We start from the raw sequence: 27,284 nt of genomic DNA on the forward strand, positions 1-27,284 counted from the left end.
TCTGAGGTACTTCTGAGGTACTTCAACTTCTCTAGTTGAAATTTTTTCATGGTGAAAAAGACTATGGCTACAAGTATAGGCATCTGGTAATTATTGATAATTACCAGAAAGAATTGGTTATCATTAATAAATTCAGGAACCACTGAAGCTCATTTCACAGATTTTTGGCTCCCATGATCCAAATCTGTGGTAAATTCAAGAGTTTTCAATTAAAACACCATCCAGATGGCAGCTCTCCAAACATTATGCAAATACTCTTCCCCTGATGGAAGCTGTATTAATTTAAGTCATTTTTATGTGACTTTTAATGTAACCTGGGATAATGCTACTGTATATAATTAAGCTAAGCCAAATCATGATTTTTGATGATTGAAAAACAGGAAATCTTTTGTATTTTTGTTTTTTGAAATGTCAGTCTTACTAGGGATTTGTACAAATGTGATGGCAATGACCTAATTTCTTATTAAGTTTCCAAGTAAACTTAAAAAGACCTAAGGGTTTTAGTGAAGTTAATGGATGAAGAAAGGACTGAAATAAAGGTTAAGAATTAGACCTGTAATTCCTCAATATTATGGTCTCCTTCCTGGGTAAAGAAACTCCCCCTACCAATATACATAAGTAAGTACCTTCTCTGCACAACCTTTAGTCTTATTTGTCTAGAGTACTGGGCAACACAGTCAATATATGACAAAAAGGACTTTATCCTAGGTCTTTCTGGCTTTTGACCCAGTTCTTTATCCAGTATCAAGTCTGTCTCTCATGACTGAAACAAAAATGACAAAAGTACCAGATTTCATTCTTCTCCATGCTGTTCTCCAGCTTTATTTTACCTCATCCCCAAGCCTGATGGGTACCTTTTTCTCCCTTTGCCTACCCCTTTTTAGAAGTTTCCTTTTCTGGTTGATTTGACCCAATTAGAACACAAACTCGTTGAAGACAGGGACTGTCTTTCTTTCCACTTACAGTGATATTTCCCAGAAGATTTGCAGAATGCTTGGCACCCTATGAAGGCTTAATAAATGCTATGAAACTAAAATGGCTGATTCTGACCCAAGAATTTCAGGCTTTGGATTGTACCCTGAAAGTGTTATAAAAAACAAAAGAATGACCTAATCAAGGGTTTTAATCTTAGCATTATATGTAAATGACAAAACCTAGGAGCAATCCAAATGTCTGACCATAGGGAAATGGTTAACGAAATTATGGCACATTAATGTAATGGAATACTATAATGAAAGTAAGATGAAGAGTACAGAAGAATCCAGAAAGACTTTTATAAAATAATTAATGCAATGTGAAAGAACAGATCCAGAAGAATAAAACATAAACTAACCAAGCAATACTACACAGCAGAAAAAAGGTATGAGAATGTGTAGAGAGAATCCTGATAGAGACTTGATGAGTGGAACAGAAATCTTAGGATATTTTATACTGAGGTGAATTTATCTGGGGTTCTTAATGTAGGTCCTCTGGATAGATTTCAGATTTGTGAACTTTGAAGGGAACAAAATTATACCTTTCTTTTCACTAACCTTTAGTTTTCTTTGCAATCCTATTATTTTTTTAAACCTTTACTTTCTGTTTTAGAACTGACACTAAATATTGGTTCCAAGGCAGAAGAATGGTAAGGGATAGGCAACTGAGGTTAAATGACTTGCCCAGGGCCACATAACCAGTAACTATCAGGTTAAATTTGAACCCAGGACCACTGAGCCACCTAGCTGCACCAATTCTATGTATTTTGTTTTATGCATTTAAAACAACATTATAAGAAGGACTCTATAGGTTTCACTAGACTTACAAAAGGTCCATAATACAAAAAGTGTACAGTTCCCTGATTGAAACAGAATACATTACTAGACAAGTTGAGTTTGTAGTTTTGGTTCTCAATAGTAAATTTTTAATAAAATGATCAATAAAAATTTTTAAAAATTGTCTTTACTGAAAGCCAAGAACCAACCCCACTGAAATGAAGAGCCATCCCAGAAGCCACAGCTCCACACACAGTACTCAGTTTTCCACCATTCACAGTCAACCAGTTCTGGTTGGATGGAACTCTGTTGAAGTTGTCTTTGAGTTGGGTTGGGAGGGCGATTTCTGGCTCATCACAGTACAACCCATTCCACTGCTCATCACAGCTGGGAAAAAGAAGACAAAGAAAGGAGAAAACACAGTGCTAAGCAGGAGGATCCACTACCATTTTTTCATTCAGAACAAGGACAGGTAACTTATCTTCATATAATAACAGACTGAAAGCAATAACCTTTTCTTTCCATAGTGTTTTATGTTAGAAATAAGCTTTGAGTTAACTTTTTATTTTTCAAATAAAGCTTAAAACAAGAAAGCATTTCTTCCTTCTTGTACATTGATGTGCAATATCTTTTTTAATATAATGAATTGATTTTAAATGATTTCTGACAAGAAGACATAGGAATTCTTTTGCATTTCATGTTTTTTCAAAGGGTTATAGGATTGATGAGAGATCAGAAAAGATCTTTTTTTTATGAAAAAAATCTCTTTACAGATTCCCTGAAGTATACTTTAAGTAAGGAAGATGGCTAGGAAACAAACCCAGCCCTCAGACTATTGACTTTAAAAATACTTTGGGTAAAAGTATACCTCTGGTAGTGACCACCTTTGCTAACCAGCAGGCAAATTTTACTTTATATTTGCTCAGTGTAGAAGAGACTGGTGCTGGGGACATTAGCTACCTTCCCCTGTGTTTAGTGACCCTATTGGCCTCTTGAGCCATTCTTCAACACACAGATCATAAAGCATTATTAAGAAGCATCATCTTTGAAAATGGAGAATGGTTGTTTCCCTCTTTCCATCCTCAACCTTTCAAACACAAAGACACACTATTTCAATCAGTTCTAAGAAACTCCCCTGAGATCATATATGAAGCCTCTTATAGTATTTGCAGAGAAGAATCTTTCATCAGAATAAATATGGCCAATTGATAATATAATATATATCTATGTAAATAACATGAAAACTGTGCTATTTATATAGACATTTTTATATTTGTAGATATCTATATATACAAACTATAGATATATTTCATCTGCATATATTTTCCAATGCACACATCTGTGAAATGTAAAATATGAATGGGATATACCAATATTTACCTATTTTAGTATAGCCATTAACAGAAGAGTTGCATATATTGCAACATGTTCAGACTTAAAAGAGAAAATTTTTATAGTGAATTACATTTGGTCCTAATGCAGAAAATGCCTGAATATTTCTGGGTGCCTTTCTCAGGCCCCCAACCTAATGTTGCATCTCTTAAGGAGATCTTCAAACTTTTAACTTTTGTCCAAAATTTCAGGCATCTCCTCCTCCACATTTAGATGTCTTTTCAGTCTCTAGTACCTTTTTGGACAGCAATGATGGAGAGATTTAATGGAGATGTTTTGAACATCATCTTGTAACAGCGAGGGTCACGTCCTCCTTTCTTCAGTGGCCAAGGTTAATGAACATCAATTGACAAACTACTAGTTTATATGCCTTATCATTCCTACTATCTGCATGCTCGGTGAGGACAGGAACTGTGTCTTATTTTATCTTTGTATTTCTATTGCATAGCATCTATTACATCCTTGATAAAGGTTTGATGAATTAAACCGAGTTAAATAAGAATGCCAAAGGAAATTTAAAAGATTGTTAACTATTACAAAGTCTTCTCCTTTCAAGTTGTGAATTTTAAGATTAGAAATATAATGTGACCTAGCAAATTTAGTTAGTTCAATGTCTCATTTCAGGGGTAACATACTCACAAACAAATCATAAAATGTAATGGAAGCTTTGGTGTAATTCAGAAACCAGCTTCTGAGTAGACAGCCAATATTAATATGAATGAAAATCTTTCTACAGAAGGAACAAAACATACTTACACACAATTTCCTTGTACACATCTCCCATGGCCACTGCACATATCTATGCAACCATCCCCAATATAGACATTGTCTATTGCCCATGTTTGCTGCTTGTCAAACGGAGCTGGCTGATGCCATCGGAAACGAGTGGCTTGAGACCTTTGACCAAAGAAAACAAAATGAAGGGTACATTTCCAGTCAAGCACTGATGAAAAAGTAGATCTCCTCTTTGTATATTTAACCATAGATGAACACCCAAAGAACACAGCATTTATTATTTGTAAGAAATCTATACAGTATTTTTACTTAAGTGAGAGAGAGAAAGGGCGGAGAGAGGAGCTTGTTGCCAATTAATTTTTTTTTAATATAAGGGATTTTTATTTTATAATTTATGATTTTATAAATTATGTAAAATATAATGTAACAATTTAGCAGACGAAGAACCCACAATAAAACAATGGCAAGGAGATCTGGGTCTTGGGTGCAGATGCTATCATATACATAACTCAGGCAGAAAGCTTTAAGAAATAATGACTGAACTTAAAAAAGAGATGATAAAAAGAGAAAAGCTAACCAAGCAGCAGAAAGAAACAAAGGGAGTAAGGAAAGAATGAAAGCAATCACTTATACTTAAAAAATTTAAAAACAATTAAAGAAACACAATTCAGACATGATACTAATGAAGGGAAGGGCTGAGTTGACATTCCATTTTAGAAGCCAATGTATAATTTCACATTTACACATCAGAAATTATTGGAATACTAAGTTATATCAGGGCAACACTGTGTCCTTTTTATTCTCTGTATCCCACAGATAGCAGCACTGCAACAATCTCAGACAATTCTGAGGGACTTATGAAAAAGAATGCTCTCCACATCTAGAGAAAGAACTGTAGGAGAAGAAATCCAGAAGAAAACCTGTGATTTATCACTTGGTTATATGGGTATAGGGATTTGGGGTTTTGGTTTTAATAGATTATTTTATTATAAAAATGAATAATATGGAAATGGGTTTTGAGTGATAATATATGTATAACCCAGGGAAATTGCTTGTCAGCTTTGGGAGGGGGGATAGAAGAGAGGAGAGAGACAATGGGAATCATGTAACCATGGAAAATATTTTTAAAAAGAATTGATGTCTTGAATTATAAATGAATTGGATTTAAGGGAGGCAGAGTTGCACCAAGTCCAGTGGCAAGTCAAGTCAGGAAGATTGGGAATGACCCAGAATTCATCTTCTCTCAATGACATCTTTGATATGTAACCAAGTTCTAAGTGTTCCACAGCACCAGCTTCAGCAGCCTTCATGGCAGCTGGAATAAATTGTTCTCATCACCCCATTCTATGAGGGGAAGTCTTCACTTACTTGGGGCAGACATCCATTTACCTCACTGATGGGTTCGACATTAGCTAAGAGGGCCATTTTTCCTACACAACACTATCTCCTGACTCCAGCATTCTCATTCATTCTCATTCATTCTCTCTCTCTCTCTCTCTCTCTCTCTCTCTCTCTCTCATATCTCTGCTGTCTTAAAGTCTCAAAAGAAGTCCTATTTTCTAGAAGAGGCATTTCCCAGACTTCCTTAGTCTGTGAGTTCCTGGAGAACTGGAACTCATTTATTATGATTATTTTTTGCCTTTCTTCTATTTCACTGAATATTAGTTAAATGAACAAGCATAATCAACTCGAGATGTTAAAAAACAAACCTTTTTTTCCCTCTCAAGCACTAGGTGGCAGCATAAACATTCATAGTGATTTATGGGTCCTTATAAATTGAATAAGAAAAGGCTTTTCTCAAAGGATCATGGATCTAGCACTGGAAGGGTCCTCAGAAGCTACCTTGTCCAAAGCCTTCACTTCCAAAAGTCATGGAAGTAGTAAGCATCACAGATAGCATTTGAATCCAAGTCCAAACTCCTCCTTCTATTATGCCAGATTCAGGTTAAGAATGGAGAATGCTTACCAGAACAGTTTTGGTGCTTAGTGATTAATATCACACCCCTGCCCCCCTCCGTAGCAAGGAATGGTATATCACTTTGGTAAAAGATATCTGTAATACCTGATAAACTAGGTAAAATAATGTTAAGAATTGTCTTTTTCTTTCATTTTTTTTACATTAGAAAAAGTTGTCAACCCCCCCCCCCCAACAAATGAACAAACAGAACCCTCAAAACTGCCTCATACATACTTGTAGATACGAGGAAAACTTAATCTGGAAAAATCTAACACTTTATTTATAACTAAAAAAACCACAAACTTGGCAATTATAATAAATACAGACATTTTAATATATAAAGAACAAGAAGAAAGAGGAGAATATATATAGAATCATTCCACCATGATTTCCTCTGTATTTTGAGAGCTTTCCATTCCACATTGTTTATAGATTATAAGTACTTAGTATGGCAAAATCTATTGAAAAGATTGTTTTGAAATTTGTGTGGGCCAGCATTCTGTTTGGAGAATTACTGGCAATAGTTTTAATTCTAATTGAGATTAATAGACTGGTTTTATTTATGATTATGCTCTGATACCAATATGACTTATTTGTTGAAATCTCAAAGCTATTTTGATATTTCTACTTGGACTTTGGCAATTTGTCTTAATAGTTTATCAACTATTTACTGTACAATTCTGGATTTTTGACTGTGCATTTATGGGTATATTTGGTAGGTGTTGTCTTTTCAACCTGTAGTGATATATTGTCAACCAAACCCCAAATGAGGTCACAAAGAGTCAGACATGACTGAAATGAGTGAACTGCAATAAAAGTGATATACTTTCTACATTTCCTACCTAGTACAACTTAAAAGAAACAACTAAATTATAGGCCCCAGATCTTATCTCCTAACCCACTAATTGAATTCATATTCTAGTTTTAATGGAATGAATGAAAACCAATTAATAAAAATAGGTGTGAATAAGACCTTGAATGAACCAATCATAGATTTTCATTTCCATGTAAAAGAGCCTTCATTAATTAAAAATATTTCAGAGCTGATATTGAATAGGAAATATGTTCATATTGGTTGAGGAAAACAGGTCATGCCCTGTGGGTCATTTATAAAACAGTAAGTTAGTTCAGAATTGAGAAATTTGAGCATTTTATTCCCAATATAGCAGAAACTTTCTTTAATATTTTCAATGTGCAGATGAACATTATTAGTTTTTTAAATGTCTCCTTGCTATATTCTGTACTATAAGATTCCGAGAATCAGTCACTGTTTTAACTCTTTTTATCACCAACTCTTAACTTGGTAGCTTGCCCATTGTAGTAGTTCATTGCCTGTTGGTTATGGTGATGATGGGGTCCAAGAAGGGTCTGGTCATATCTTGTGAAATAACCATAAACAGTAAAAGATCCATTTGATCATAATTAATTCATATGGTGATTGATTGGTGATTGATCATTAGCCAATCTTCCACGTATTAAAAACAAACAAATACTCTTACCTTCCTCCTGGAAATCAATATAAGCAGAAGGGTGGTAAGGGCTAGACAATTGGAATCAAGTGATTTGCCAAGAGTCACACAGTTAGGACCACATTTGCAGCCTGTCTCTAAGCCTGGCTTTCAATCCACTAAGCCACCTACCTGCCTCTTTCATGAATTTTAAAATAAATTCCTTTGTATTTAAGTCATTTTAAAGAAAAAGTTACAACTATACTTTTTTGTCTCAGTACGGTATTTGAGTTACCAAGAGAAATAAAAATGTCTGGAAGTTGGAATGATTGGGACCTATTATTCCCATTCCTGCCACAAATACATTTGAGATGCTGCTTAAATCACTTAAAGTCTGTGTGCTTCACCTTCCTTGTAGGAGAGGAGAATGACACTTGTTCTTTCTCTAGGGTATTGTGAAAATTAATTAGTTCCTGTTTACTGAGGTCTATGACTTCCTTGGCAAAAGTCCCCCTGCAAGCATCACGATGATGGAAGCTTCCTTCTAATGAGTGCCACCAGTCACCAGCTGGTGTTGTAAGAAGCCTGGGAAAGAGAGAGCGAGCTAGGGCAGAGCTGTCATCTCCTTCCTTCCTATATTCAAAATCTATCCTTTTGTCTTTATCCCTATGAGAGATCTGCTTCATCCAAGCTCCTGGAATTGAATGGATGAATTAATACAGCTTCTAGGGCTTTTAACAAAATTCTTTCCAATCTATTGCTTTTATTCATGTCAATATTTTGTTTCAAAAGCTTCTAATTACTTTCTATTTACATTTCAGTCTTCAATATCGCAACATTATCCTCTAACATCAGAGGTTTTTTTGCCTGTGCCCAGTTGGTGCCACCACATATTTCTTAATTTTTTATAATATCTTATTGTTGGGAGAGACTTAAGAGGTCACCAAGGGGCAGAGAGTTGGCACCGTAGATAGAGTGCCAAGTCTGGAGTCAGGAAGAGCTGGGTTCAAATTTAACCTTTGATACTTCCTAATTTTGGCACTTAATCCCATTTGTCTAGCTCTTACCCTTCTATCTTAGAGTTATTATTAAGATAGAACATAAAGGTTTTAAAAAAAAGAGGTCTGTTAGTCCAACCCAAATCTGAATAACACAATTCTCTACAGTGTACACAAGTGGCCATCAGGTTTTTGCTTGAAGACTTTTAATGAAGAACAACTCACTACCTGACAGTCCAGACAGTTCTACTTTTTTTTTTTATGTTGTTCAGTTGTGTTTGGCTCTTCATGACCCTGTGGATCTGAGGGTCCAAGGAGTTTTCTTGAAAAGTTATTGGAGTGGTTTGCCATTTCCTTCTCCAGTGGATTACTGAAAACAGAGACTTGGTGACTTGTCTACAGTGTCACATAGCTCGTAAGTGTCTGAGGCTGGATTTGAACTTAGATCTTATACAGTGGAGTTGTCTAACTGCCCCATTTTTTATTTTTAGACAGGTCGAGTTGTTAGGAAGTTTTTCTTGAAATCAAACCTAAGTTTTCTTCTTTTAAACTTTTTCCTTTGGAAAAATTCTCCCTTCTTAAGCCAAGAATGATAGATTTAGGTCTGGAATGGAATTTTACAGGTCATCTGGCCCAAATCTCTCATTTTACAGATGAAGAATCAGAAGCTAAAGGGACTGGAGTGATTTGAGTACTATAATCCAGAGAGAGCCAGGTTTCAGAGGTTTATTATTATTATTATTTTTTATTCCTGAGACTTCAAGCTCAATGCCTGGTTCCACTAGACTATATGGCTTTTTTCCCCCAAATGATGATGAAGTCCTTGATGATAACAACAAAGTTCTCTTCTCCAGCCTTCTATTAACTCCCAAATTATTTTCATCAGGCTAAAGGTCCTCTCATTCAGAGGTTTTAACCTTTTTTGTATCATGGATCCCTTTAATGACTGGCTGAAGCCTATAGACTTTATCTGAGAATAATGTTTTAAAATGTATAAAATTTATAGGATTACAAATCAAACCAATTATTATGAAATACAGATGTAAATTTCCCCATCTAAGTTCATGGGACCCCCAAACCACAAGACCCCTTCTTATTCATGGACCTCAGATAAAGAATGACTACTTTCATACTTCATGTGGCATGACTTTAAAGTTATTCATCAATCTGGTAGTCTTTCTCTGGATGACTTTTGATTTACCAATATTCTTCCTAAAATGCAACTCCATGAATTTGAATGCAATATTTTAGACATGGCCTGACTATGGAAGAAAGGCTGTCACCTCCTTGGCTTTTAAAACTGTTTCTCTTAATGTGGCCCAAGATTGCATCAGCCTTTTAGGCTGCCATATTGTTTTCTTGGCTCACATACTTAAAACTTTCTACATATTTTCTGGGAACATCTGTGGTATAGTGAAGCCTTTCCCATATTGTACTTGTACTTTCAGCTTTTTAATTCAAATGTAAGACTTTTTACATTAATCTCTAGTAAATCTATTAAATTTTGCCTTACTAGATTCAGTAAAAAAAAAATACTCTATCTCCCAACTCTAGGCATTTTCATTGGCTGTCTCCCATACTTGCAATATTTTCTGTCTTCATCTCTGCCTCTTGGCTTCCTCCAAGTCTTAAATCCTACCTCCTAGAAATAAGATACTTTTTTTTTGCCTTTCTTTACATGCCCAGCACTTAGCACAATGCCTCACACATAGAAGTTGCTTAATATTTGTTGACAGACTATGGCATCCAGGTAGCCTAGTGGATAGAGTGCAGAAGTGCAGGCCAGAATATATGTTTTCAAGATTTACCTTAGACTAGCTGTGTGACTGCAGGCAAGTTACTAACCTCTAAAATGAGCATAAAAATGGCACCTAATGTCACAGGCTTGTGGTAAAGATTAAATGAGATAATATTTGTAATGTGCATTATTACCTTTAAAACATTATATAATTAGATAAATTTCCCCCTAACTTATGTATTTCTCCTTTATTTTTGTCAATACAGATTTATAGTTATATTATATAAGTTATAAGTATGACTAGATAAGTTAATTTCCAGATAGCATGCTTTTTCATATTATAAATGGGGATTCTTGATTAAAATTACATTTTTCTTGATAGTTGTTAATTTTATATTGTTTTCTGCAACTCTGCTGTACACATTTGTTATCTCAATTAATTTTTGTTTTCAGACTGATGGTTTTTATGGGTAAACAATCATGCCACTTGCAAATGTTGATATTTTGACCTTTTATATACTACTTAATTCCTCTATTATTTTTCCTCATCTTATTGCAACAAAAATGTTTATAGTGCTACAGCAAATAAAATGACAAAAGTGGGAAAATATTACATAAAAGTTAGCTATTATTATTTTAGTACTTTATTCTTTCATGTGTCATTTTAATTATCCTTCCTAGATTTGTGGCATTTGTAAATTTAAAAATCATACACCCCATGCTTTTATCCAACATACTTAAAAGAAAAACTTGTGAAAATTATAGTATAGGACCAAGTACAGATCATTAAAGCACTCCACTAGAACCCCTTTTCTATGTGGAAGCTACTACTTCCAGTTCTAAATCCACCTAATACTATCTATCCTTTATCTTTTCACCATTCTTTGTAATAATAATAATAGCCCAAAATTGTATACCATTTACTATAAGCAGTACTGTGTGAAGCATTTCACAATTATTATCTCATTTGATCCCTTAACACCACTTGGGAAGTAGGTGCTATTATTATCCCCACTTTACAAATGACTAAACTGAGGCAAAAAAAGAGGGTATAGTGACTTGCCCTGGACCATACAACTAGTAAGTGTTTGAGGTTGGATTTGAATGAATTCAGATTTTCCCAACTCCAGACCTGACGCTTTCTCCATTGTGTTCCATCAATTTTATACACCAGAATTTGATGTCAGGCTCTTCAGTTTTCTGACTCCAAACTGTTTGGAACTGTGCAGTTGTGGTTTTCTGTCTTTTGGCTGTGAGTGTACACATATATGAAATTGTAGTACATTTGATTTTATTTCATGCACACATTTCCTCTCTTTTAAAAACCTACTTCAAAAACTGTTAAATTAGTCTAACAATTTTTTTAATGAATAAGTATTTATTTTCTCTCCCTTCTACTTCCCCAATAAAAAAAGGAAAACAAAAACCTTGTCATATATATGCTTATTCAGGTGTCACAAATTCCCAGATTTGTCATGTCCAAAATGTGTGTTCTGAATATTTAGTTCACTTCCTGACAGAAAGTGGGCTCAAGGGTCTCTTTAAGTACTTGCTTGTCACAAAAATACCATTCCTGACACTAATAGGCATCACCATTCATTTCTCCTTAGTTTGAAATTTCCACTATTAGTCACTATCCTGGATAAACAACAAAAATAGAAGCATCATCTCCAGAAATTATCCAGAAGATACATCTCTTAAAATGTACATTTCTTCCTGAGTAAGAAATTTACAGAATCATGGTCTTTTAGAGTTGAAAGGGAGATCATCTAATCCAATATTCTTCTTCTTTTTTTTTTTTTTAGGTGACAAGGGAAAAGAGTCTTCTGGTTGTAAAACTTTCTCCTTTAGCCCTCTCCAATTAGCCCATCAGCACAAGTTCTTTTATTAGATTAGTTAGATACTATTTTAGGCCCAGAGAGATTGAGGTGTTGAGATACAGAATAATAAGTCTCAGGGGTAGGCGTGTGGGAATATTAGGACACAATAGTGACAAGTTTTGTCAATAGGAGGATGGATGTAATTTGAGGCATGGGTCAAGGAGGACCATATTCATTGATGGGGTTCCCAAAGTAGGTCCTTGGGAAGAAGGGGCACCAATAAGGAAGATGGGTACTATTAACAAACTTTCGCTATTTCATAATCTTCTCTAGGTTTGGATCTTCTGTTATCTGATTGAAAGAGCAGATAGAAAAACTACTCAAACTTAATTTATTAGCTATAATCATGTCCAATCTTCTGAGCTACCTTGCTATCTTCCTTCCTTCTTCCTTTGTCATCTACTTATGTCTGTCTGTCTATTTATCCATTCATCCATCCAACAACTGGCTCTCCGTCTCTTGCCCTGGAGAGAAGTGCAATGGTCACTGTCCAACTTGATTCCACTTTCATCAACTTTGGAGCTTTGACTTGCTCCACTGATGATCTAGGTCAGTTTGGCTTAGCCCACTGTAGCTCAGAACTCCCAAGTTGAAGCAATATAGCAGTCCCAGCATCTCTGAAGGAGTGATTAACTGTTTCAGTCAGTGACTATATTGTTTTTAAAATAACTATGAACCTCTCCCTAAAAGAATCTAAATTTCTTTTCTTTAGCATGCAATGTGAGTTAAACAAGACAGCTTCTAGTCTTGTCAAAACTTAGCAACCATAGAACAATGAAAATAATTTAGATAGCCTTTTTCAAGAGAATAATTTTTTCCAAAATTCATAAGTCATGGTTATAGGTTTACCTCTGTGATTTATTAACTATGTGATTTAGGATAATTGATTTATTATCCCCGACTCATATCTGTTTTGCATAATTTAAAGGAGTTATTTTTGGGAGGATCAAATGAAATAATGCATATGAATGAATTTTTAAGTTGGTTCCTTTGACCAGATCTGTGATTTTGTTATTTTTCTTTGTAGGAGACTCTCTCTGCCCATGCAGATCAGTAAATGTTCTATAATTTGAAATCTTAGAGAATTCCTTGGGTATACAGAGATTAAGTGACTTGTCTAAAAGGTCAGTCTCTGTCAGATGTGAGACTTGAATTCTGGTCATCCTCATTCTGAGGTGAATTCTCCTCTCTTATACTTTTCATGTTGGAAGCATGGAGGAAGAAATGCAGAGGCTATAAAAAATTTACAGTGTGCTTTTAAAAGTTTGTGAACACTTATGATGATGATCCTTAATTTGACTTTGGATATTCCTAAAGGAACATGCTTTATGTTTAACCCATTATGTTTAGGTATGTGTCAACATAGATTGTGATTTATTCTTTTGTTTACATATATGGTAGAGATTTTAAAATCCATTTATATCTGCCTTACTCAACTTTATCCTCAATTTTTTCTCTTTCCCCTAATTTCCCTGACTCTTCTCTCCTTCAGTTTGTCCCTCCCCCTAGCTTTCTGCTAACTTTAAATAGTTTCCATGCTGGGTACAAAATTGCCTGACTTCTTAAGTGTTGTATTTAATCTTTAGAGACTGTCTTATCAGCTATGTCCCTAGGGTTGGTGGGAAGAAACAGATAATCATCAGATTGTAGCTTAAAATAGCCAAGGCACACCTAAGCTTTCCTCCGGAAGCCCCATCCTTTTCTATGGGGTTTTGTTACCTGGTCACCCACCCATGGACCAGGTTACCCTGGTACTCAGGTGACATTTATAGCACTCAGGTTGACTGAGTAACCTGTTATTTCCATGACTGATTGTAGCAAGGAGGATGAAGTAGACCTTGTAATCAGGTACCACTCCAGGAGAGATTGTGAAGTAGGTCAACTTTTAGTTTGATGCTTTTGATCATAGATTTAGAGCTGGATGGGCTCTTGTAGCCTAACCATTTAAACACCTCCATTTTAGAGAGGATTAAAGGTTCAGGAAAATTGTCTAGGGACATGCACTAATGACAGAGATAGGATTTGAACCCAGGTCCTTTGACTCCAAATTCTGTACTCTTTTCACCGAACCATTCTGATCTCCAACTCCCCTTTTATGAATCCTATTCTCTTGGCATCCCAACTTTCACCAACAAATTGGTTCTGCATTCACAGTCAGAACCACATAGTCTCTGAGTTGGAAGGGATTTCTGGTCAAACCTGTACTAGAGGGATGATTTCTATAAGTTCTGATTATCTGACAAATGGAAAACCTGTACTTGAAGATCACCATTGAGGAGGAACTCTGTACTTCCCAAAGTAACCTTTCTTACTTTGGGCTTCCTTTAATTGTTGGGAAGAAAATGACCATAAATTTTCTTCTTGACAGCTTTATCGCCCTCCACCCAATTTTTCCTAGTTCTGTCTTCTGGGATAAAGCAGAAGTAATGTAATAATCTAGCTATTCAAACATTTGAATATAGCTGGCATAGCTCCAGCCTCACCCTGAATTCCTTTCTTCTCCAGACTAAACATCACCATTTCATTCAAGAGAAGATACTCATATGGCATAATCTTGAAGCCCTTTACCATCCTAACACTTTTCTGGAGACTTCCTGGAGACACCTTTCCTAAAATATAACTTCCCAAATTCCCAAATTGAACACAAAACTCCAGAGGTAGTCTGACCAGGTGTCCGTTCTTAGTTTTTGAATAGGACCAAATGACATCAAGGGGTAATGTTGATCAGCTTGTGAACGGGATTTAAGTGAGGCAGACTTGTGCAAAGTCATCAGCCTCATCCTCTCTTCCAGTGTCATCAAAGTCCAGTGACAGAACAAAAGTCTGACCAGGTAGAATCATTTAACCTTCCCATTCTTAGATGACACACCTAATATCAAACTAATCCAAGATTACATTAGTTTTTTGACTCATTGTACTTGCAGTCCATTAAAGTCCTACATCATCTTGTACTTGTGAAGTTGATTTTTCTGAAACTCTTAAAGTCTTTTAGTACTTATTCATATTGAACATTAGCATAGAAGAGCTAGCCCAAAGTTCTATACTGTCAAGATCTTTTTGGATTTTTGTTCTGTCAACCAGTTATTACCTATCTCTCTCAGCCTTCAGTCATCTGAAAATGGACAAGTATGTCTATGCCTTCATTCACACAGAGTCCATATCCAGTTGTTTTCATCTGTTAAATTAATATACCACTAAGATTTTACTTGATAAGGCATTAATTCTCCTAATTGTTTATTTTTTCCACTATGATTTCATTGGCATAAGGATCTTTAGTGAACAAATTAAAATATTTGAACATGCCTTTCCTACCTCAGTTCAATAAATGACTCAGCTCTATCCATTATCCTTGGTTTAATAAGATAGGGTATATATATATTATAATATTATTATTATACATATAGGTATTATATATATTATAATTTATTTTTAAAGATTTTGTGGAAGATAATTAAAATATAAAAATAAAATCACCATTTGAAATAAACATTTCCTAGAAAATTCAATATTTCTCAGTTCCCTAATAATATTGGTTAGATAAGATAAATCACATGTATATTATCTAAGCAGATCACCTGACCTACTAAGGCACCATTTCAAGACAGACCTTAGAGTACCATTTTTGTGTTCCTTTTTCATGGCTATCTTACCAATCATGCCAATGGAATTTTATTCCAAAAAAGAGTTTAATTTTGTCCTAGGTTAATAATTCATTTATGGAATTATTAGGTGTGATTCTTGATCAAGATCCTAAACTAGTAGGGATGAATGGAAAAATAGGAAAATATTCCTTTTATGTTTAATTTGTACACGGTTCTAGGACATTAGGTTCAAATACAAAGGCTTCTTGCCTCCCTTACAGAGTAGAGTTCATGGTCTGCCAGTTATTTTCTTTATTACTGAAGGATTTTATTTTCTTCTAAAATCCCAGCAGAATGATAGATAATAGTTGAGGTTTCTAAAAGTTTTGCTCCTATATTAATAGGGTTATTACTGTACATATGGAGGTCATTATATATTTTCAAATAGGATAACTAATTTGAAAATTGAGAGATGAGACTTATCCAGATATAGAGAAATGCTTGGTTCAAGGCTTAAGAAATGATTAAATTAATTTAAAATAGCCTTTTATTAGTTTAAAAGTTCTCAAAAAACTTAGTTTAAATTAAAAAGTTTAATTCATAAAATTTATAGTTTATAGAATTAACTTTCTTATTTATATGAATCCAACATTATTTTGGATACCATCCTATCTTGGTTCTTTAAGAACCTTTTTCCCCTCTCAAACATCTTTAATCTCTTTTTATCCCAGTAGCTGTCTCTCTGTTGTCTTTAAATGTACACACATCTCTTCCATCTTGAAAATCACTTTGCTTTATCTACTTGCTTTCTTTAACTATCATCCTTTTCTCTTTATTTGGCTACCAAATTTCTCAAATGAGCCAAGATATAAATTGTTTTCAATTTCTCACATTTCTTTTCTTATTTTCTATGTTTCTCTTCACCAAAATTTTAATGAATCTATTAAAAGTCTCTTTAATTTTATTCTTTTAAGCACAAATCACACTATAAATTATGTATTTATTTACCAGTCTCATCATCACTATTAAATTTTAAACTCCAGGGGATAGAACCTATTGCTAATAATTATTTTTCAATCAGTCCATTGTACACATTATGTACTCAATGAATGTTTGTTGGAAGGAGTATTAAGTCATCTTTGACACATCCATCTCCTTCCACTATTGCCAGTTAGTCTTTAATACTCATTCATTCTATCTGTAGAATGTTTTTCATATTTATCATTCCATTCTCAGTAGTATCAGTTCAGTCCAAGGTACTTATTTCCCTAGACTTAGATTATTACTATAGCTTAACACCTTGACTCTAGTCCTTCTTTTCCTGTAATATATATTTCACTGTGTCATTTTCTCTGGCTCAGAACCTACTATGAATTTCCCACATCACTGGCATGCTTATAAAAATTTCTATGAATGTTTCAGATGAAAAAAAATCTATGAGAGGAAGTCTATGCAGTGGATGATAAAATTAAGATTCAAAAAATGATGATAAATCAGTATAATGAAATTAAATAGAGATACAAATAAAGTGCAAATGAATTATGTTTGGCAAGAAAAAACAATTTAAATGTAAGTTAAATAAATTGTTTGATAGCATTTTGTATGAAAATAAAACAAAATAGCAGTGATGTGTTGACTTTGTTGATATGAGCTGACAGTGATACTATTGTTAAAAATAGTTAATGTAGGGGGCAGCTGGGTAGCTCAAGGATTGAGAGCCAGACCTGGAGACAGGAGGTCCTGGGTTTAAATTTGGACTCAGACACTTCCTAGCTGTGTGCCCCTTGGCAAGTTGCTTGTCCCCTATTGCCTACACCTAACCATTCTTCTGCCTTGGCACCAATACATAGCATTGATTCTAATATGGAAAGTAAGGATTTAAAAAAATAACTAATGCAATCTTAGCTAAACTATAATATCCAACTCAAGAGATATAAGAATTTTATTATTCTCTATGATGATCACACTACATGAAGTATATTACTTACATTTCTGGGCATTATATTTTAAGAGTTATACTGATAAAATGGAATGGTACCACAAGAGGATGGTAGCATGGTGAATAGTATGAGGTGGGGAAAAAAGAATATTTGATTTGCAATCAAGAAACTTAAATTCTAATCCCAGTTCTATCATCAACTGGGCTAGATGTTCTTGGCTTAGTTATTTAAGCTTAATAGGTTTCAGTTTTTTTCTATGAAATGAGAAGCTGAATTAGATGTCATTTGGAAGATCTTTTAGATGATCTTTTTCAGTTCTAACATTTCATAATGCTCTAATCTCAAATTCTCTCCTTGGCTTTCAATATTCTCCATTATCTGTCATTATTCTACTTTTGCAAACTTATTTTCCAAACATACACTAAATTTCAGTCATACAAATCTCATTGTCTTGCTATGCCAGTTCTCATCTTTTTGTTTTTTTTGGTCATAACATTTCTCATCACCTAGTCAATTCCTGATCATCTCTCAAAACTTCATATATCACTTTCTCCATGAACTCCTACTTATCCAAAGCCCTCACTTCTCTGAAGTCCTATAACATTTACAATCAAATACCACAGTTCAGTTCTTAACATTGCTTTGAAGTTATTTTTGTGTTTATAGGAACCTTGTTTCCTCTGACAATAATGGGGGCTATTTGAAAATACAGACAGTCTCAAGTCAGTGCAGTAATTATTATATTCATATTATGAACTCAAGTGTTGATTCAGAGAAAATAGGTCCAAGAAAGATTACTTTATGTAAAAAAAAGCTACTGAGGTTTAAATTAAAATGGTTATTTACATAATCAATTTCAAACTTCTTCCAGAAAGTTTATCCCTACCTGAGAGAGGAGACAAAGAATAGAGAATAAATTTTATCATTCAAATTTTATTTGGATTTTAATTTGTTCATAATTAATGGATAGTTATGCTATTTCCTTTTCCAAGTGTTAACAGTCACTAAAAATTTCATCTTGGTGATAGATTAGATGCTTTTGAGTGAGCTATTTATTCCAATTGACTACAACTTCCATTTTCCCCAGAATATTGTGCTCCTGGTCTTGTGGTCAAATGAAAACTTATAATGAGGTTTGGCAGGCTTCTGGCACAGTCACATCTCCAGCTCCAGCATCGGGCAGAGCTGTAATTTTCCAGGAGTAACATTTATGAGGTATAATAATTTATTCTTTAATTTTCACTTCTGCTCAGAAAGACACGATGCATATTAATATCTGATTATATTCCCAATTTCTGAAGAAGTATCTGCATTTTGAGAATTAGACATTTTGTAATTCAAATGCAATTGAGTTGTAGTGGAAAGAACACTGGACCTGGAATCCCAAGATATGAGAAAGTTTTGCTTCTGATGTTGACTATTTTATTACCCTGAGACTCTCTTTCTTCATCAAATTGTGGATGGTGACATACCATCTACTTCATATGGTTGGGTTTTTTAAACCCTTACTTTCCATCTTAGAATCAATACTGTGTATTGGTTCCAAGGCAGAAGAGTGTGCAATAATCTATGGAACATAATAGAATAATAGCAAGATAGTAACTTGTCCTATATGAATTCCATTGAAAAAGATGAAAAAAACTCAACAAATAATCATTAAAATAATCAGCCTTAAAGTGTTTGGGTGATTTGAACCTCATTTTTCAAGCTCTTTGGTATCTGACTTGAAGGGACTTCAAAGGCCATCCAGTCCCACCCCCTCACTTTAGAGTTGAAAAAACTGAAGGCTAAGTTAAATGATTTGTCCAAAGCCATTGAGGTTCGAAGCATCACAGCCCCTCTGATTCGAGACTGTGCTCTCTCCATTATGCCATGCTTGTCATGAGAGATTTGCATCCTCATGGTTGTTCCATAATTCAAGCCTCAATAATAGCAAAATTAAATAAATTTTAATTTTAAATGAAAACTTTCATAATTAGGAGAAAATTATTGTTGATGTTCTTTTCCTAAATGTTATGAAATGAGGAAAATTCTTGCAGCTATGTGGAAAAAGAGTATCAAAAGTAGGTTAAGAGACCAGGAATATGTTGTTTTCTTGAGATAAAGAATCCAAATTATAAACACAAGTTCAAATGTAAATCATGCTACATTATTAACTAAATACTACATATGCTATGCAATTACTTCTAGACCTCCACATAAATTTAAAGGATTAATGCCTCAATGGAATTTTTTTTTGTATTTTACTTATTAAAATACCTTAATAATTCATGTGTGGCAATACTGCTAATGAGCAACAAAACCTCACTGTATCTCATTTAAAGTTGGCACCTCTGCTGACAGTTAATACCATCATGAAACTTTGGGCCAGCAACTGAATAGCAGCTCTGGGCTTTTAGTAACTGACACCATTCCATTTAGGATAGTTCTAGAAAAAGTTACACTGTAGATAAGTAGTTGAATTTTATGGTCAGTTGTTAGGAAAATGCATTGAGTTTGGGTTCTCTCTGTCTCTGTCTGTCTGTCTGTCTCTCTCACAGAATAAGCATGAACCCAAAGCACAATCATAGTTTTGTAAAGTGAAAGCTGGACTTGGTGTCAGGAGTTTGATCCTGGCTCTGGTATTTGCCGATTAGATGAGCATGAATAAGTGCCTTAACGTTTTTGGATTTCAGTTCTTTCATCTATAAAATGAGAATATCAATGGTGCTATCTATGTTAGAGGGTTGCTAGGAGGGGGAGAGCTTTGTCTATCTTAAGGCTGTATATAAAAATAAGATGATATGTGTATCTCACAGCTATAGCATCACTGCTGCTCTTCTTAATAGCAGAGACTGGATTCCAAAGGTATTTCCCCCAATAATTCAAATCTGTTGTTTAATTAGTACTTGGACTTTTTGCTCATGCAGTTGAAGCCATTTGAAGTTAGCTCCCTTCTCTCTTCTTTTCTATCTCAAAACTTCTTGATAACATCTCTAAAGAATGAAGTGGGCTTTCTTTTTGTAAAGGTTAATCCCTCTATATGACTTTGACCCCACCCCCTCCTACCTTATCAAGCAACTGTTAAAATTCATACTCCTTAAAATCTTCAACTTCTCCCTAAATACTGATTCTTTTCCTGCTGCCTTCAAGTGTGCCCATGTATTCACCATCTTAAAAACCAAACCCAACAAAATCTCTCCTACTCTACCATATGCACATGCTAACACACTATATTTTTCTTCCATGAAAAAGCTGTCTTTACTCACTTGGACAATAGATCCTATAGAGACAAGAGTCAAATATATTACATTTTATGTCTACCTGCTCTCTTTTCAGTTTTCATCTTTAAATGCATTTGGGATGATCTGATTTAGTTGGTCTCATGCCAAGCTCTCTGAAGTCGTATCTTTTTTGCTATTTCATGAGATACATTTTGTGATAATCTTCCTTTATTCTTCTCTGTAATATTTTTCAAATGACTTCACAACTCTGAAGAAGGGGTTGACAAACTAAAAATTTATGGCCAAATCTGCTCTGCAGCCTGTTTTTCAAGGTGGGCTATATTTGACTTACAGTTTAGAGTTTGCATCTCTTGCTCTAAACTGTTGCTGCTGCCTTTGCTTTCTGTGGTCCTTTACATAGATAAAAGACTGTTAGCTAATGGGGTTTCTAGGTGTTTTTTGACCTCCATGTTGAGGCAACTATTTTATACTGATTAAAGTTACATAAGAGATGGTGACAATCAGAATTAATGTCCTTACTTTCACCTTTTTAACATATTATGAGTCAGCTGCCTATTTCAACAAGTTAGTTTGGAGCAGTTGTTATTACATTAAATATCTTCTCATCTTCATTCCTTTTTTAAAATTCAGTACTGACTTTCTTAAGCTATTGATGATATGACTTCTAATCCTGAAATGACTCTGACATTGGTGAGCAATCATTTCCTATCTGTTAAGATTTTTGTTTCCGTGATATTATTTGGGTCTTGCTACATCTTGTGCTGTTCTTACTGACTTCTAGAAAAAAAAAATTAATGGTATATAGGAATGAGGTTTCTAGGCAATGCTCAGAGGAATCTAACCTCTTTCAATTCTTAATCCTTTATTATGTTTTCCGATATATATTTTCTCTCTTCCCCATGTCCAACGTCACATTTAACACATTTGGTATGATTGTTCAATTGGTATGAAGAATTGCATTAGATCAATAGTTTTTTCTTCCTTCTCAGCAAAAGATGTTGGTGCATAAATGGCATGATAAGCAGTATAAAGTAAGATGATCAAGGTTCTTAAGGAATGTTTTCCCCTTTTGGGGGTTAATTTTGGATGTATGATAACACCAATTCTTCCAGTTACTTTATTCATTACTCTATGAAAAATCTTTGTGCTGTTTTTAAAAATTAGCTGCATTTTGAAATGTCTTGATTTCATTTATGGTGAGAATATTAATATGGATGTAGTTTGCTTATTGAAGTAATAGATCTATTTATTGATCACTGGTTAAAGATTTCATATTTATAGCACTAAGCAAAAGTCATTTTTTAATGTGACCTAATCTGTTGTTGATATTCTACCTGGAACCTTTATAGCTTACTGGTATAGCCTCCAAGAATTCAGGATTACATTCATATTGCTAAGAAGCTACATATGTGGTTATTTTCTCTGTAATAATGCTATTATTTTTTCTTCCCTTGCTTCCACATATTACATAAGAACTGGTCCAAGGTAAAAAAAATAATATTGGTATACACATAATATGTTTTTGCATCCAACAACATAGGGAAAACACAAGCTGATTTCATCAAGGAAGTTAGTTTTCAACTTCCTCAAATTCTGGTATGGCAAATTGTGTAAAATTAAGATTCACAATGAACAGGATTCAATCATACCTGGTGTAAGCTGGAAGAGGTAGAGTAATTCTGGTCCACTTATTGAAAGTATCTGATATAAGAATTCGCTGGAGATGATATCGGTTGCATTCTACATTTGTAGGCAGGCAATCTCTTAGTACTGGGTGCCATGACAATCCAAGGTCTACTGAATATTCCAGTTCGATAGCTAAAAATGGCAATATATTTAATAAGCTGACATTTTGAATGTCGATATTGTCTTGGATAAAACTACACATACTAGGACCAATGATTTATAATAGCTTCATATATTTTGATATCACAAAATATTGACTTAATTTATGTTGCTGTTTATATAACTGAATGTGCAATTCAAGAGGAAGTTTTATTGGAAACTTATAAAAAGTATTTTGATGAATAAAAATACTTTGTTTTCAATATGATATCATAGTTTCTAAACAATTTCTTTTTTTAAAACCCTTGTCTTCCATCTTAGAATCAATACTGTGTTCTGGTTCCAAAGCAGAAGAGTGGTAAGGGCTAGACAATGGGGGTTAAGTAACTTGCCTTATGAAGTGTCTGGGGCCAGATTTGAACTTCCAATCTTCACACCTAGCTCTATTCACTGAGCAACCTAGCTGCTCCCTTTTAAACTATTTCTAATCTTATTCTGAACATTATTAGTATTATTAAGCATTCATATAGAATTATTAATTTTACTAATACATAACTCTTCTTTCTATGATATAAACTAACATTTCTCCTTCAGTTTGGATGAACTCAAGTACGTCTGGCAGATGAAATTGATTTATTAAAAATTACTCTTTAAGAGTATAGCAGAACCATAATAGATTTTCATAAAACATTTAAAGAAATATATATCTGGCACAAGGAACTTAAATAGAACATTCTTGTAATATTGCCTTATTCAGGGGACAAAGAAAAAATCATTTTTCTTTAAAAATCATAGTATTGAAATTTGGAAATTCATATTGGGGTAAATTATTATTATTAAATATAATAAGAAATGATGTTCTCAAATATGAAAGAATGCTTACTTTACTTTGTAGTTAAATGTGAAATTAACAAAAAGTGAAATATGAAAAGAATATTGGGGACAGCAGCCCATTCTTTATCCCCATATTGTTTTTTTATTACATATCAGACACATTTTCTTCCTGATCCTGATCGGTGACTTTATTGGTGTAGAAAAATCTCTTGAGGAAACTCGTTCTACCAATGAATGACAGGTCTTCTGAAATATAATCTCAGAGAGCAGTCTGGTACACTGAAAGGTCAAATGAACATGACCAAGGTAACATGGCTAGGATGAGTCAGAGATGAGACATCAAAGAGGTCTTCCTCAATCTGAAGCCTCTTCTTTATCTGTTATGGTAGACTACCCCTCTAAATACACTGATTTAAAATAACACATATGCTTGTCACAAGGCACTCTATCAAGGGAGATGTATATTATTAGCCCAGAACATGTATACATAAAAGTATTTACCTGTTTTCTTTTTAAACTTCTCAAAAGTGTAGAAATTTTATTTAGGAAAGAGGTTACTATGTTCCAGAAACACACCCATAACTCCTTTTATGTTTTACTTTCTAAAAAAAGAAGAACTTACCATAACAAGAATCTGTAACAGAGCAAGAGGCGGCAAAGTCTATTTGCAGGAAGGAATCTTCATTCACAGCAATATCTGTGCTGACTACATAACGTGTGCTTGCCTTTTCAATGAATACCAGTGCATCTCCAATGGAGCCACACACTGGCATTTTGGTACCCCCTGGGTGAAGCAGCCATTTTCTACTGTCCAGGGTGCTGAAATCATCTTCCAAGACGGTATTACCAGAAATATTTCCCCCAATGAGAATCTGAAATATTATATAAAAATAAACACATGAAAACAAAACTGAACTTTTCTCTCTTCTCCTCCTTTCTCTTTCCTCTTTCTCTCTCTGTCTGTCTCTCTCTCTCCCATTTTCCCTCCCTCCCCCCCACCTCTCTTTGGCTAGCCTATTCAAAACTGGCACTGTAATGTACACATGGTGTTAAAGTAATGTTAATAATGTATTTGTTTTTGTGATCTGGATGCCCATCTGGCAAGTAGCTACTGAAAACAAATCAAAGAAATGACAAAACTACTTAGAGGCTCCAATAAGCCAAATTATGCCTTTGGAAACTCCATGCGACCAGGCTTGGAAGTCAGAATTTGGCTCATGGAATGATTATTTTCCATGTAAAATTGCTATTTAAATGTAGTTGTGCCCTGAGGCTTTTCAGTTCCAATTCTTTACACGGACTATACCATGTGTTAATAGCTTCTCTAAGGTCCACTTGATGTAATTTATTAGGTATGAACATAGTCCACCATGAAGAGTTGGGGAGATTTATATTTTTTTCAAAGGGAGGAAGAGGATTTGAGAATCATTGTATGTGGCAGTCATTTCTAATTTACATGTTTTCCTTTTGTATCCTCATAGCCCAATTGATAGACTGCTGGCATCCACATGGGATAGACTTCTATGAGCAGGACTTGGGCCTTCTGCTGCCATTTCTAGGCTTTAGGCAATTGGAGAAATCATTAGAGAATTAGATCTAAAAATCCATGCCTTAGCTTTCTGGCACTAACTATTCGATTTCAGGGAAGCCATAACAATTCAGGGTTTCATCTGGAAAATGAGACAGTAGGAAGTAGTTTCTAAGGCCATTTCCAGTTGTAAAAATTTTCATTTCTATGATTCTAGTTCAATTAAATAAAACAATTAAACCTGTAGAAACTGACCTGATCAATAACCCAGGGACTGTAGAAGTGTCCATTTTCTGATGGCTGCCACCATCGAAGACGAGTGGAGCTGGAACGAGCTTTCAAAGGTATTTCCAGGGCAATGTACCTGCCAACATTGCTGGAATTACTGAACAGAAATTCTTGCATGAGGCTCCAGGAGAGGCCTCCATTGAGTGAGTATTGTAGTAGCACAGGTTGACTTCTTGGGTCTGGAACTCCTTTACCACATCCAAGTCTCATGAAGAACTGTACAAATCTGATAGTAAAAAATAGTAAAAATATTATTATGCATTCATTCAAAGACAAATCTACAAAATCAACAGAATATGGATGCTGGAAAGAATGGAATGGAGGGAACTTGTACTGTAAATGAAAGGGATCTTTTAATTTATAACTCTAATAATTTCTAAAGTCATTTTTTTTGGTAATGAAAAATGTCCATCAAGATATCTAGTTTGATGATATCTAGTCATGCTTTGACAAAGCAGGTAAGTAAGAGTCTATAAATTAAAATACTTTAAGAGGAATAGCCAAATTTTTACTTTTTTGATAAATATGGGCCTTGGTGGCATCAGAAAAATATGATTTATGCAAAATATCATAATCCTATGGAAATGAAATATAGCTACTAAAAGATATGTTGAAAAGACTGGCATTCCTTTTCCCTTCATGGCCTTTCTTTCTTTACCCAAGCATATGAAAGTTTGAGAAAAGAAGGTCATACTTTGTTTTTCTCTTTTGTAGTTCATTATAAAGAAAGTAATTATCCAAGGAGTGTGGAAGTTTGGGACCATGTGTTACTATTTGGTGAGATGAAAATTTGGTCTTTTGCCATTTGGAATTGAGAACATAAATCATTAGCTGTACATTCTGAAACTTCTGACCTGGTGTTTTCATATATTATATATTTAGTTAAGAGTGAATGATATGTTTCAGTGTGTCACAAAGAAAAGATTAGTTGATGTCTAAGAGCCATTCTAAATCTAAAATTCTATGATTATATGATGTAAATTTTTTTGTGTAGGCAAGAAGTAATAAACTATCGAGGAATGATATACTACTGTTATATAGTCCCTTTCAATTCTGTGTAGAAGTGTGTGAGGATATGGTGGCTGCCCTCACAGGGAGAACATGGAAAAGGAACATATGTGAGTTGCTACTTCTTCTGGGGAAAATGGTGGTGGTCAACCTTTCCTTTTCTTGGTGGCCAACCAATGGCAGCCTTCTCAAGAGCCAGGAAGATGAGTGGAATGACTACTGACTGACATGCCAGCAAACATAGCCCACATATCAGAATAAGAAAAAAGAAGACAATAATAGAAGTCTGAAGATACCTCACAGGGTATCTAATCCAAACCCATTCAAATCAACTTGGGCACATCTTTTGTGTATTCTTGACCTCTTATTATCTAGATATGTTCTGTTAATTAATTAAGATGAGATGAATTATTTTTATTTATTTGTGCTACCTATTTATTAATCTAGGGCAGTGTTTTTTATGCTGGTGGCTATGAATTTAAAAATAAATATTTGGAAAACTTTATATAAATATAATTGATTGCCTTTGTACAACTTACAGATGATCTGCCAATCTGCCCAAATCAAACAACCAGCTTTTATTAAATATCACGTATATGTTAAACCCTGAGCTAGATGCTGGGGATGCAAACATAAACATGTAACATTCGCCACTCCCCATCTTTTAGGACCTTAAATTTAGGATCTATTTTTTAGGATCTGTCAGAGTAAATGTGTATTATGAGCACATTTACAGAATGCCTTAAAGTTTTAAGAGCATTTTACTTTTTATCTCATTTGATCCTCACAACATCTCTGGGAGCTCAGTGCAGGTGAGAAAACTCAGGTCCACAGAGGTTGAGAGATTTGTCCATGTCACAAAGGCAGCAGTTGTCTAGGGCAAGAATGGAACTGAGGTCTTCCTAACTTTAAGCTCAATACTCTATCCAACTCCATACTCTGCTTCTTTCTCTCTATTCCAATATTGATAATGCAGCAATAATGATAAGGATTGGACCTACAACTTCACTGAAGAAGGGAATTCCCAGGTGAGGAAATTCCTTCTACCAAAGCAAGTCAGAAAATTTTCTGCAACTTATAGTCGTAAATAATTGCCTAGGGCACAAGAGATTGGTAGACTTGTCCAGGGTCACATAGCCAGGCTCTGGCAGAGGCAGGATTTAAACGTAGGTCTTCCAGGGGTAGGAGCCAGCTTGT

The 27,284-nt window shown here is 34.5% G+C and overlaps 1 protein-coding gene across 1 annotated transcript in view; it reads right to left on the minus strand.

Moving 5' to 3' along the window:
- Positions 1 to 27,284, minus strand: part of RELN (reelin) — a 539,202-nt gene that overhangs the window by 47,980 nt on the left and 463,938 nt on the right. The window contains exons 44-48 of the mRNA XM_003342005.3: positions 25,047 to 25,305; positions 23,886 to 24,135; positions 22,294 to 22,462; positions 3,900 to 4,040; positions 1,961 to 2,138 (exon numbers count right to left, since the gene is read on the minus strand). Coding sequence (XP_003342053.2) covers positions 1,961 to 2,138; positions 3,900 to 4,040; positions 22,294 to 22,462; positions 23,886 to 24,135; positions 25,047 to 25,305 — 997 coding nt within the window. The remainder of the gene's footprint in view (positions 1 to 1,960; positions 2,139 to 3,899; positions 4,041 to 22,293; positions 22,463 to 23,885; positions 24,136 to 25,046; positions 25,306 to 27,284) is intronic.

The sequence above is a fragment of the Monodelphis domestica genome, chromosome 5 (assembly GCF_027887165.1).
Source record: "Monodelphis domestica isolate mMonDom1 chromosome 5, mMonDom1.pri, whole genome shotgun sequence".
Lineage (NCBI taxonomy): Eukaryota > Metazoa > Chordata > Mammalia > Didelphimorphia > Didelphidae > Monodelphis > Monodelphis domestica.